General features: G+C 37.9%; 1 protein-coding gene across 1 annotated transcript in view; it reads right to left on the bottom strand.

The window, feature by feature from the left end:
* SCLT1 (sodium channel and clathrin linker 1) overlaps positions 1-13,556 on the bottom strand; it is a 240,923-nt gene that overhangs the window by 153,645 nt on the left and 73,722 nt on the right. Inside the window, exon 6 of the mRNA XM_055405199.2 lies at positions 10,807-10,945. Coding sequence (XP_055261174.2) covers positions 10,807-10,945 — 139 coding nt within the window. The remainder of the gene's footprint in view (positions 1-10,806; positions 10,946-13,556) is intronic.

Below are 13,556 nucleotides of genomic sequence, written 5' to 3'. Positions count from 1 at the left end.
TCCTAGAAGATGATGCTATGAAAGTGGGGCATTCAACAGGCCAGCAAATTTGGGAAACTCAGCAGTGGCCACAGGACTAGAGAAGGTCAGTTCTTGTTACAATCCCAAAGAAAGGCAATGCCAAAGAAAGTTCAAACTGCTGCACAACTGCACTCACTTCACATGCTAGCAAGGTAATGCTCAAAATCCTTTAAGCTAGACTTCAACAGTATGTGAACGGAGGACTTCCAGATATAACAGCTCGATTTAGAAAAGGCAGAGGAGCCACAGATAAAATTGCCAACATTCGTTGTATCACAGAAAATCAAGAGAATTTCAAAAAAACATCTAATTCTGCTTCACTGATTACACTAAACCCTTTTGACTGTATGGATCACAACCAACTACGGAAAATTCTTAAAGATTGGGATACCAGACCACCTTACCTGTCTCCTGAGAAACCTATATGCAGGTCAAGAAGCAACAGTTAGAACCAGACATGGAACAATGGATTGGTTCCAAACCGGGAAAGGAGTATATCAAGGGTGTATAGTGTCACCCTGCTTATTTAACTTATATGCAGAGTATATCATGCAAAATGCCAGGCTGGATGAAGCACAAGCTGGAATCAAGATTGCAGGGAGAAATATCAACAACCTCAGATATGCAGATGATACCACTCTAATGGCAGAGAGAGAAAAGAACTAAAGAATCTCTTGATGAGGGTGAAAGAGGAGAGTAAAAAAGCTGGCTGAAAACTCAACATTCAAAAAACTAAGACCATGGCATCTGGTCCCATAACTTCATGGCAAACAGAGGGGGAAAGTGGAAACAGTGACAGATTTTCTTTTCTTGGATTCCAAAATCATTGAGAACGGGTGAATGCAGCCATGAAAGTAAAAGATGCCTGCTCCTTGAAATGAAAGCTAAGACAAACCTAGACAGCGTATTAAAAGCAGAGATATCAGGGTGCCAACAAAGTTTTAAAGCTGTGGTTTTTCCAGTACACATGTACGGATGTGAGAGTTGGACCAAAAACAAGGCTGAGTGCCAAAGAACTGATGCTTTCCATCTGGTGTTGGAGAAGACTCTTGAGAGTCCCCTGGACTGCAAGGAGATCAAACCACTCAAACCTAAAGGAGACCAGTCCTGAATATTCATTGGAAGGACTGATGTTGAAGCTGAAACTCCAATATTTTGGCCACCTGATGCAAGGAACTGACTCACTGGAAAAGACCCTGATGCTGAGAAAGATTGAAGGCAGGAGGAAAAGGGGTTGACAAAGGATGAGACGGTTGGATAGCATCACCAACTCAAAGAACATGAGTTTGAGCAAATTGGGAGTTGGTGACGGACAGGCAGGCATGGCGTGCTGCAGTCCATGGTGTCGCAAAGAATCGGGCACAACTGAGGAACTGAACTAAACTGAACTGGGAGATGGTGAAGGACAGGGAAGCCTGGGGTGCTGCAGTCCATGGGGTCACAAAGAATTGGACATGACTGAGAGACTGAACAATAACAACACAGAATATAGAAAAATGGTATCGATGAACCTACTTGCAGGCAGCAATGGAGACACAGACATAGAAGAAGACTTGTGGACATGGGATTGGGGGGAAGGAGAAGGTGGGATGAATGGAGATAATAGCATGGAAACATATAAACTACCATATGTAAAACAGAAAGCCAGTGGGAATTTGCTATACGGCTCAAGGAGCTCAAACCCATTCTCTGTGACATTCTAGAGGGGTAGGATGGGATGGGATGTGAGAGGGACGTTCAAGAGGGAGGGAACATAGGTACGCCTGCAGCTGATTCATGTTCAAGTATAGCAGAAAATAACAACACAGTACTGTAAAGCAATTATCCTTCAATTAAAAATTTTTTAGGGACATTGCAGATGGATTCTTTACCACCTGAGGAACCAGGGAAGTCCACCACAAAGCAGAGCAAAAACTTTATTCATTCACTGAGGAACTGGGCTTTCGCAGTTCTTCGTTCTTTAAAGACCCCTTCTACCTGGAGGAGGGACGTGAGAAACTTTTAAGGAGTAAGCGTGTTATTTCTGGCCTGCTGGATTTAAATGCCAAACTAAGCTGCATTTTCTGAGTGTGGGTCTCTACAGTCCCCTCCAAGGAAGGTGCCCAGGGAAATCGGTTTCAGGGGACAGTCTGGGAACACCATCCAGGGTCTCCCATATCCACTCTACTAGGCTCAGCATGAATTAGAAGGATGGGTACCACATCTCAGTTTCAGATGCTGTTCTCTGATAGGTCAGATATGAGATCCAGAGCAGAGTTGGGGTCTGCGGATGAAAAATCCCTAAAAGGAAACATAATGGCATTCTGGCTAAACCAACTTGACAAGGGTCATTAAAGAGATCAAGCCCTGAGCCTTTGGGTGGGAGCACTGATTCCAAAACCCTAGACTACCAGAGAACTAACCCTAGGGAGTATGAAAGTGAGAACTCACACAAAGGAAACCAGTTGAATACAAGACCCAGCATCACCCAACCATCAGTAGCACCCTCCAGTAGTACAGGACACCTCATTTAACAACAAACAAAACAAAAACACAAACCCAATAATCAGAGACAGGATTATCACCTCACTCAGCCTTGCCCATCAGAGGAAAAACAAACAAACAAACAAACAAAAGCTCATAACAAATAACACCCTATATGAAGCTTACACAAACCTCTGGACAAATCTTAGGAGGGGAGAAACCAAAAGGGAGAAAGAATTCAACCTTGATGCCTGGGAAAAGGAGACCTCAAACATAATAAGTTAAAAAAAAAACATAATGAAAAGGCAGAGAAATACTACACAAGTGAAGGAACAAACTAAAAACACAGAAATCCAAATAAATGAAGAGGAAATGGGCAAACTACCTGAAAAAGAATTCAGAATAATGATAGTAAAAATTATCAAAAACTTTGAAAACAAAATGGAGAAAATGTGAGAATCAATTAACAAAGACACAGAAGAATTAAAGAATAAACATACCAACAATTACTGAAATTAAAAATACTCTAGAAGGAATTGATAGCAGAATATCTGAAGCAGAACAAATCAGTGACCTGGAAGATAAAATGGTGGAAATAACTTCTGAAGAGCAGAATAAAGTAAAAAGAATGAAAAGAATTGAGGATAGTCTCAGAAATCTCTGGGACAATATCAAATGCACCAACATTTGAATTATAAGGGTCCCAGAAGAAGAGAAAAAGAAAGGGTATGAGAAAATTTTTGAAGAGATTATAGTTGAAAATTTCCCCAACATGGAAAAGGAAATAGTCAATCAAGTCCAAGAGGCATAAGGAGTCCCATACAGGATAAACCCAAGGAGAAACACACCAAGACACATACTAATCAAACTAACAAAGACTAAGCACAAAGAAAGACTATTAAAAGCAGCAAGGGAGAAGCATCAAGTAACATACAAGGGAAACCCCATATGTTTAACAGCTGATCTTTCAGCAGAAACTCTGCAGGCCAAAAGGGAATGGCAGGATATAGTTAAAGTACTGAAAGGGAAAAATCCACAACTAAGATTACTGTATTGGGCAAGGATTTCATTCAAAATTGATGAAGAAATAAAAATCTATTCAGAAAAGCAAGAGTTAAGAGAATTCAGTACCATCAAACCAGTTTTACAACAAAATGTTTAAAGGGACTTATATAGTTAAGTTGGAGAAGGAAATGGCAGCCCACTCCAGTATTCTCGCCTGGAAAATCCCATGGACAGCGGAGCCTGGTAGGCTACTGTCCATGGGGTCACAAAGAGTCAGACATGACTGAGCGACTTCACTTTCACTTTTCATATAGTCAAGAAATACAAAAGAAAAAGGATCTACAGAATCAACCCCAAACAATTAAGAAAATGACAACAGGAACACATGTATCAATGATTACTTCTTGCCTGGAGAATCCCATGGACGGAGAAGCCTGGTAGGCTACAGTCCATGGGGTCGCAAAGAGTCGGACACGACTGAGCGACTGAATGGAATGGAATGGATGGAACTTTAAATGTAAATGGATTAAATGCTCCAACCAAAACACACAGACTGGCTGAATGGATTAAAAAAACAAGACCCATAAATATGCTGTCTACAAGAAACCCATCTTAGACCTAACGATACATATAGACTGAAAGTGAGAGGATGGAAAAATACATTCCATTCAAATGGGAAGCTAAAGAAAGCTGGAGTAGCAATCCTCACATCAGACAAAATAGACCTTAAAATAAAGGTTACAAGAGATAAGGAAGGACACTACATAATGATCAAGGGATCAATCCAAGAGGAAGACATAACAACTGTAAATATCTATGCACCCAACACCTCAATACATAAGACAAACACTAAAGACTTAAAAGGAGAAATTGACGATAACACAATAATAGTAGGAGACTTTAGCACACCACTCACACCAATAGACAAATCATCAAAACAGAAAATTAATAAGGAAATACAAGTCTTAAATGATACATTAGATGAGATGGATCTCAATGATATCTTCAGGACATTCCATCCAAATGCCGAATACACCTTCTTCCCAAGTGCACATAGAACATTCTCCAGGATAGACCACATCTTGGGTCACAAATCAAACCTCAGTAAATTTAAGAAAACTGAAATAGTATCAAGCATCTTCTCTGACCACAATGCTATGAGACTAGATATCAATTACAAAAAAGAAACTGTGAAAATCACAAACACATGGAGATTAAACAACACATTTCTAAATAACCAATCAGTTACTGAAGAAATCTAAAGGGAAATCAAAAAATTTATAGAAACAAATGACAATGAAAACACACAACTCAAAAACTATGGGATGCAGTAAAAGCAATTTTAAGAGGGAAGTTTTTATACCAAGACAATCCTACCTCAAGAAACAAGAAAAACATTGAATAAACAAACTAATTTTATACCTAAAACAACTAGAAAATGAAGAACCAAAAAACCCTCAAAATTAGAAGGACAGAAATCATAAAGATCTGAGCAGAAATAACTGAAAAAGAAACAAAAGAACAATAGTAAAGATTAATAAAACTAAAAGCTGGTTCTTTGAGAAGATAAACAAAATACATAAACCTTTAGCCAGGCTCATCAAGAAAAAAGAAGAATCAAACCAACAAAATTAGGAATGAAAAAGGAGAGGTTGTAACAGATGATGCAGAAATACAAAGGATTATAAGAAACTATTATGAACAACTATATGGCAATAAAATGGATAACCTGGAAGAAATGGACAGATTCCTAGATAAGTTCACTCTTCCAAGACTGAACCAGGAAGAAACAGAAATTTGAATAACCCAATTACAAGCACTGAAACTGAAGCTGTGAACAAAATATCCTAAAAAAGCAAAGCCCAGGACTAGATGGCTTCACAGGAGAATTCTATCAAACATTTAGAGAAGAAATAATGCCAATCCTTCGAAACTCTTTCAAAAAATTGGAGAGGAAGGAACACTTCCAAACTCATTCCATGAGGCCACCATCACCCTGATACCTAAACCAGACAAAGACAAACACAGAAAAAGAAAACTATAGGCCAATAACAATGATGAATGTAGATGCAAAAATCCTCAACAAAATTTTAGCAAAGAGAATTCAGCAACACATCAAAAAGCTCATACACCATGATCAAGTTGGGTTTATTCCAGGGATGCAAGGATTCTTCAATATATGCAAGACAATCAATGTGATACACTGTATTAACAAATTGAAAGATGAAAACCATATGGTCATCTCAATAGATGCAGAAAAAGCTTTTGAAAAAATTCAGCACCATTTATGATTGAAATTCTTCAAAAAATGGGCTTAGAAGGAACCCACCTCAACACAGTAAAGGCTATATATGATAAGCCTATAGCAAACATTATTCCCAAAGATGAAAAACTGAAAGCATTCCCCCTAAGATCAGGAACAAGAAAAAAGGGTATCCACTTTCACCACTATTATTCAACGTAGTTCTAGAAGTCCTAGCTTCAGCCATCAGAGAAGAAAAATAAATAAAAGAAATCCAAACTGGAAAAGAAGTGAGGTTCGTGACACTGTACAGGAGACAGGGATCAAGACCATCCCCACGAAAAAGAATTGCAAAAAAGCAAAATGTCTGTCTGAGGAGGCCTTAAAAATAGCTGTGAAAAGAAGAGAAGCAAAAAGCAAAGGAGAAAAGGAAAGATATTCCCATTTGAATGCAGATTTCCAAAGAATAGCAAGGAGAGATAAGAACACCTTCCACAGTGATCAGTGCAAAGAAATAGAGGCAAACAACAGAATGGGAAAGACAAGAGATCTCTTCAAGAAAATTACAGATACCAAGGGAATATTTCATGCAAAGATGGGCTCGATAAAGGACAGAAATGGTGTGGACCTAACAGAAGCAGAAGATATTAAGAAGAGGTGGCAAGAATACACAGAAGAACTGTACAAAAAAGATCTTCATGACCCAGATAATCATGATGGTGTGATCTCTCACCTAGAGCCAGACATCCTGGAATGTGAAGTCAAGTGGGCCTTAGGAAGCATCACTATGAACAAAGCTAGTGGAGGTGATGGAATTCCAGTTGAGCTATTTCAAATCTTGAAAGATGATGCTGTGAAAGTGCTACACTCAATATGCCAGCAAATTTGGAAAACTCAGAAGTGGCCACAGGACTGGAAAAGGTCAGTCTTTACTCCAATCCCAAAGAAAGGCAATGCCAAAAAACGATCAACTACTGCACAATTGCACTCACCTCACACGCTAGTAAAGTCATGCTCAAAATTCTCCAAGCCAGGCTTCAGCAATACGTGAACTGTGAACTTCCAGATGTTCAAGCTGGTTTTAGAAAAGGCAGAGGCACCAGAGATCAAATTGCCAACATCCACTGGATCATGGAGAAAGCAAGAGAGTTCCAGAAAAACATCTATTTCTGCTTCATTGACTATGCCAAAGCCTTTGACTGTGTGGATCACAATAAACTGTGGAACATTCTGAAAGAGATGGGCATACCAGACCACCTGACCTGCCTCTTGAGAAACCTGTATGCAGGTCAGGAAGCAACACTCAGAACTGGACATGGAACAACAGACTGGTTCCAAATAGGAAAAGGAGTACGTCAAGGCTGTATATTGTCACCCTGCTTATTTAACTTATATGAAGAGTACATCATGAGGAACACTGGGCTGGAGGAAGCACAAGCTGGAATCAAGATTGCCGGGAGAAATATCAATCACCTCAGATATGCAGATGACACCACCCTTATGGCAGAAAGTGAAGAAGAACTAAAGAGCCTCTTGATGAAAGTGAAAGAGGAGAGTGAAAAAGTTGGCTTAAAGCTCGACATTCAGAAAACTAAGATCATGGCATCCGGTTCCATCACTTTATGGCAAACAGATGGGGAAACAGTGGCTGACTTTATTTTTCTTGGCTCCAAAATCACTGCAGATGGTGATTGCAGCCATGAAATTAAAAGACGCTTACTCCTTGGAAGGAAAGTTATGACCAACCTAGATAGCATATTAAAAAGCAGAGACATTACTTTGTCAACAAAGGTCCGTCTAGTCAAGGCTATGGTTTTTCCAGTGGTCATGTATGGATATGAGAGTTGGACTACAAAGAAAGCTGAGCGCCAAAGAATTGATGCTTTTGAACTGTGGTGTTGGAGAAGACTCTTGAGAGTCCCTTGGACTGCAAGGAGATCCAACCAGTCCATTCTAAAGGAGATCAGTCCTGGGTGTTCATTGGAAGGACTGATGTTGAAGCTGAAACTCCAATACTTTGGCCACCTGATGTGAAGAGCTGACACATTGGAAAAGACCCTGATTTGGGGAGGGATTGGGGGCAGGAGGAGAAGAGGATGACAGAGGATGAGATGGTTGGATGCCATCACCAACTCGATGCACATGAGTTTGGGTGGACTCCAGGAGTTGGTGATGGACAGGGAGGCCTGGCTTGCTGTGGTTCATGGGGTCACACAGAGTCGGACACGACTGAGCGACTGAACTGAACTGAACTTCATATTGTACTGGTGTTATTGCTTCCAAGAACAATTATATTTGAGATACACAGAAATTTTTACACCTAATTTTAATTCTTCATCTTGCTTTTTAGCAATAATAATAATAAAGATGATAAAAATAATAGGTAAACTTATTTCACACATGTGCTCGACACTATACTATGTGCTTTATGAGGATTTAAAACTTTAAGAACTCCATAAAAGGAGAATTACTATAATCTGTGTTTATAAATGAAGAAGGTGAAGCACAAAAAGATTTCCCAAGATCACAGAGTGAGAAAGTAGAATGGGGACCAAATTCAAGAAGTTTGACCATTTTTTTCTTCCAAAAGCTTGTGAGTTTCACAAAAGCAGACGCCAACATTCTCCACTGCATGATCAACACTAAGCACAGTGTCTCATATATAGTAGATACCTAATAAATATTTGTGAAATAAAGATATTTGAATCTTATTATTTAGATTTATTGCTTTAATAAAGCATAATATAATAAAGAATTCTCTCTCAATTTTCTACTATAAATTGCATTGTATTTAGTTTTCAATTTACTCAGTTTGGATTCACGAGTCTTCATGCATGACACAAAGGTCTTTCAGTCTAGTGATGGATACCAAAACAACTATACGTAGAACTTAGTAATATACATAAACATGAATGTATAAGTAATAAGCAGAATTAACATTTAACAGTATTATCTTATGGATTCATTAACATCTTATAAAACTCCGTGAACTGTCACTCAGTTAAAATTTCGCATTTTTATACAAAGTACATTGCAGATATTGTGGCAAAATTTGTCTTTCACAATCTTTTTCAATTTTGTCTGCTCAAACCTGGACCTCACCAAACTTACTATGAAATAATAACCCAAAGTGTAGCAAAAAGGAAGGACCATCTTCAGAGAAATAATATGGGACCAAGCAAGATGCAGATGGAGAAAGGCAAAGACGGGAAGACGGGAGGAGAAAGGGTGAGGAATGAGAACAAATGTGACTAAAAAGAAAGTTAAATAAAATTGAGCGTTAGAAATTATAGCAACAAAAGTACCACAGAGAGATGCTTTTCAGAAGCAGAATTCTTTTTTTTGGTTTCTTTTGTCTTTTGAAACTACAAATCTTATCTAGTTCTGCACTCTGCTTTCGTTTATAAATTAAATTTTTAAAAAATTATTGAGGTGTGGCTGACAATCACTACCTATATTTAAGGTGTATAAGTGAGGGTTCTTTCATGTAGGTCTGTCACACTATTTTAAAAGAGTAATAAGAAATGCATATTCTGCTACAGCTTTCACAAGGTATTTAATGTCTGGTTAGAAAGCATTTTGAAGTTTAAATTAATTTTCACTTATTTATTTATATGTGAACATTAATGGGCTTCCCAGGTGGCACTAGTGGTAAAGAACCCGTTGCCAATGCAGGAGACGTAAGAGACATGGGTTGAATCCCTGGGTGGGGAAGATTCCCTGGAGGAGGGCATGGCAACTCAGTCTAGTATTCTTGACTGGACAGTCCCTGGACAGGGGAGCCTGGTGGGCTACAGTCTATAGACTTACAATAGTCAGAGAGGACTGAAGCGATTTAGCATGCATGCATGCACGAACATTAATAAATTCTTCCTGAAATACTAGGCTAAAACAGAGCAAAGAACATGCTTTCCTTATTATTTTTTTTCCCTCTATTACTTTTCAAATTCCTTCCCTTTATACATTAAAAAGAATTCAATGCTACATAATGCTCCTTAACAAGGTATATATAGCCTATCTAATTAACAAATGATATCACTTTTGAAAGCTAAGAATTCCAAAACCAAATTTCCAAGGAATAAAAGACAATTCAACCTTTTACAGATAACTATAAAATCAAAACTTTAATAATGAATTTCTAATCCCCATTTATAAAATGAAGAAACTGAGGAACACAGGAAGGTATAAAAGTGGGATTCAAATCCATAAAAGATATGAGATACCTGGCATACAAAACTGTAAATTAAACTAACATTCTCTTACATATAACCAAAAAAATTACAATGCTAAAGACAGGATATAAATAATATAGCTTCCCAAGTATGTCAATAACCATAAAGGAAGAAAAAAGGGGGAAAAGCATAATTCTGAAAGAAATTTAGAAAAATATAATTCTATAATCTTCAAAAACTAAAGAAAATGGTATCAGAAGAAAACATGGGAAAAAAATGTAAATTTAGGCAAGTGGATAATTGATTCTTTTCTTCAAAAATTTTCTTTTGCATTAAAATATTTTACAACACACAAAAAAATCATGCCAAAAGAATTACGATTAAATTAAAACATATACATGGCAACTGTAACATTCAGCAAGGGTACATATTACAAGTTTTGTTCTGTTCAGTTCAGATCAGTCACTCAGTCGTGTCCAACTCTTTGTGACCCCATGAATCACAGCACGCCAGGCCTCCCTGTCCATCACTAACTCCCAGAGTTCACTCAAACTCTTGTCCATCCATTCAGTGATGCCATCCAGCCATCTCATTCTCTGTCGTCCCCTTCTTCTCCCGCCCCCAATCCTTCCCAGCATCAGAATCTTTTCCAGTGAGTCAACTCGTCACATGAGGTGGCCAAAGTATTGGAGTTTCAGCTTTAGCATCAGTCCTTTCAATGAACACCCAGGATTGATCTCCTTTAGAATGGACTGGTTGGATCTCCTTACCTGTTAACTATTTTGCAAACTGTAGAAAATCATCATGCTAACAATTTCAACATTCTATTATCATTCATAAATAATGATTGATCACAGATTTCTAGAAACTCTGTTTATTCAGGATAATACATATATCACTCACCTGACTGGCCAGTTTTAGTTGTTCTTGAAGATTCCTGACTGTTTCGTCATCTGTATATATCTCATTTCCCATCTCTGTGCCAAAGGGAAGGGTCTCCAATTGCTTTTCAACAATAGCATCTTTTAATTCATTGTGCAACCTTTGGAACAAACAGTGAACACAACAATAATCTGATTTTAGTAATAGTAGTTGCTGTTTCAGGGTCAAGTAAATCAACATTTGAGTCAAAAATCACTATTTACACAAAAATCATTTTTAAGTCATCCTCTAAATGTAGAAGTATTTAAAAATCATTAAATAATGAGTCACAAGAAAAATACATCAAAATTTTGAATGAATTAAATTGATCAATTCAAAGATACATAATTCAGTTTGTCCTAGGAAGATTTTAATTATTCAAAAAGATACAATTCTGAAATTATACCTTATTCATTGATAAAAGTCATTCAGAAAAAATTTCAATATAATAATTTCATCTAGTTAATGAAATGGAAAGGGGATTATAGAATTATTTGTTAATTTCTTCACTGTGTTTCACAAAACTCACTTGATTTCTGACTAGTTCCAGTTTACATAGAATAGAATAAAATTCTTGATGGTTATGAAATCAATAGAGGCTTTACTTACCAGCACTTTCTTAAATAAGCTTGATGGTAATTTTGAAAGTCTTAAATGTAACTTTAATCTTATATTAAATTATAAATATTTCATAAATTACAAAATATTCATTAAATTCAAATATTTTGGTAATTTAAAATCATCAAAAAATTAGGTGTATAATATACACACGGAAGGGTAAATGGTTTTTAACATCAAAAAAACTTGAAAATATTGAATTTGTATAATTATAACCAGAAAAATCATTTATACTAAACATATCTCAACGTAAAAATTTCTCAAAGGAATTGCATCCATCTCTATAGAATAATCTAAACAGAATTACCTACTAATACTACAATCTCCACTGAAACTAGAAAAATACATCTGAAATTTAAAAAAATGTTTATTGAAAACAAAGTTCATCAAATACAATAAAACTCACAAGGCAATACTTTCAGTTACCAGTGGGGTGAAGTAACGGGGGAGATGCAGTATAGGGGTAGTGGATTAATTATTAGATACAAAATAAGCTAAGAAAATATCTTGTACAATACAAGGAATATAGTCCATATTTTATATTAACTATAAATGACATATGGGGCTTCCCTGGTGGCTCAGCAGTAAAGAATCCACTTGCAGTGAAGGAGATGTGGGTTCACTGCCTGGGTCGGGAAGATCCCCTGGAGAAGGAAATGGCAACCCACTCCAATATTTTTTGTCTAGAAATCTCATGAACAGAGGACCCTAGATGGCTTATAGTCCATGGGGTCGCACAAGAGTCTGACACGATTTAGCAATTGAACAACAATATCAAATAAACGAAGTACAGGTGGTTCAGCGATAAAGAATACACCTGCCAAGCAGGAGACAAGGGTTCGACCCCTGGTTCAGGAAGAGCCCCTGGAGAAGGAAATGGCAACCCACTCCAGTATTCTTGCCTGGAAAATCCCATGCACAGAGGAGACTGGTGGGTTACAGTCCATGGGTTCACAAAACAGTCAGTTACAACTTAATGACTAGACAATAAATGAAGTATAAACATTGTGAATCACCATATTGTTCATCTGTAACACATAATACTGTACAGCAACTATACTTCAATATTAAAAACAAAACCCTTATTGGTTAAGAGCAAATTTGTTGTTGTTCAGTCACTAAGTTGTATCTTGACTCTTTGCAACAGCAAGCCAGGCTTTCCATTCTTCACTATCTCCCAGTTTGCTCAAATTCATGCCCATTGAGTTGGGGATACTATCTAACCATCTCATCCTGTGCCGCCCCCTTCTCCCTTTGCCTTCAGTCTCTCCCAGGATCAGGGTCTCTTCCAATGAGTTGGCTCTTCACATCAGGTGGCAAAAGTATTGGAGCTTCAGCATCAGTTCTTCCAATGAACATTTAGATTTAGAGTTGATTTCCTTTAGGACTGACTGGTTTGATTTCCTTGCAGTATATCCAAACTGCCTGAATGAGAAGCCAGGATCTGTCACTTTGTTAGCTATGTGACCTTGAACATGTTCCTTAACCTCTTTTGGCCTCAGTTTCTTTATCCTAGTTGCCCCCTCCCTGTCTAGGAGACTCTACAAGTTCAGCAAGTGGGTCCTAACAGGTTCCTTTCCAGTTACTGCTTCTGTTCTGGGACTCAGAGCAAGTGAGATTCTGTGTGTGCTCTTTAAGAGCGGAGTTTCTGTTTCCGCTGGCTCTCCAATATTCAAATCCCGCTGGCTTTCAAAGCCACTAGTCTTGAGGGCTTGGCTTCCTAGTACAGGACCCTCAGCTCAGGAGTCTGATGTGTGGCTTGGACCCTTTGCTCTTTAGGGAGAACTTCTGTAACTGTGATTATCCTCCAGTTTGTGGGTCACCTACCTGAGGGTATGACTACATTATGTCTCTGCCCTCTCCTACCCTTTTCTTTCCTTAATCTTTTGGCCACTCTGTGCAGCATGCGGGATCTTAGTTTCCTGATCAGGGATGGAATACACACCCCCTGCAGTGGAAGCCTACCATCTTAACCACTGGATTGCCAGGAAGTTCTACCCATCTTGTTTCAGTTCCTTCCTTGTATCTTTAGTTGTGAAAATATTTTCTGCTGTATTCAAGTGATTCTCATTGATAGCTGCTCTTCAAACAGTTGTAATTTTGCTGTGCTTAGA

This window comes from Moschus berezovskii, chromosome 19 (assembly GCF_049115385.1).
Source record: "Moschus berezovskii isolate FMDL1 chromosome 19, NW_MosBer_1.0, whole genome shotgun sequence".
In the NCBI taxonomy this organism is placed as follows: domain Eukaryota; kingdom Metazoa; phylum Chordata; class Mammalia; order Artiodactyla; family Moschidae; genus Moschus; species Moschus berezovskii.
This window is presented reverse-complemented; position numbering and strand designations above follow the sequence as displayed.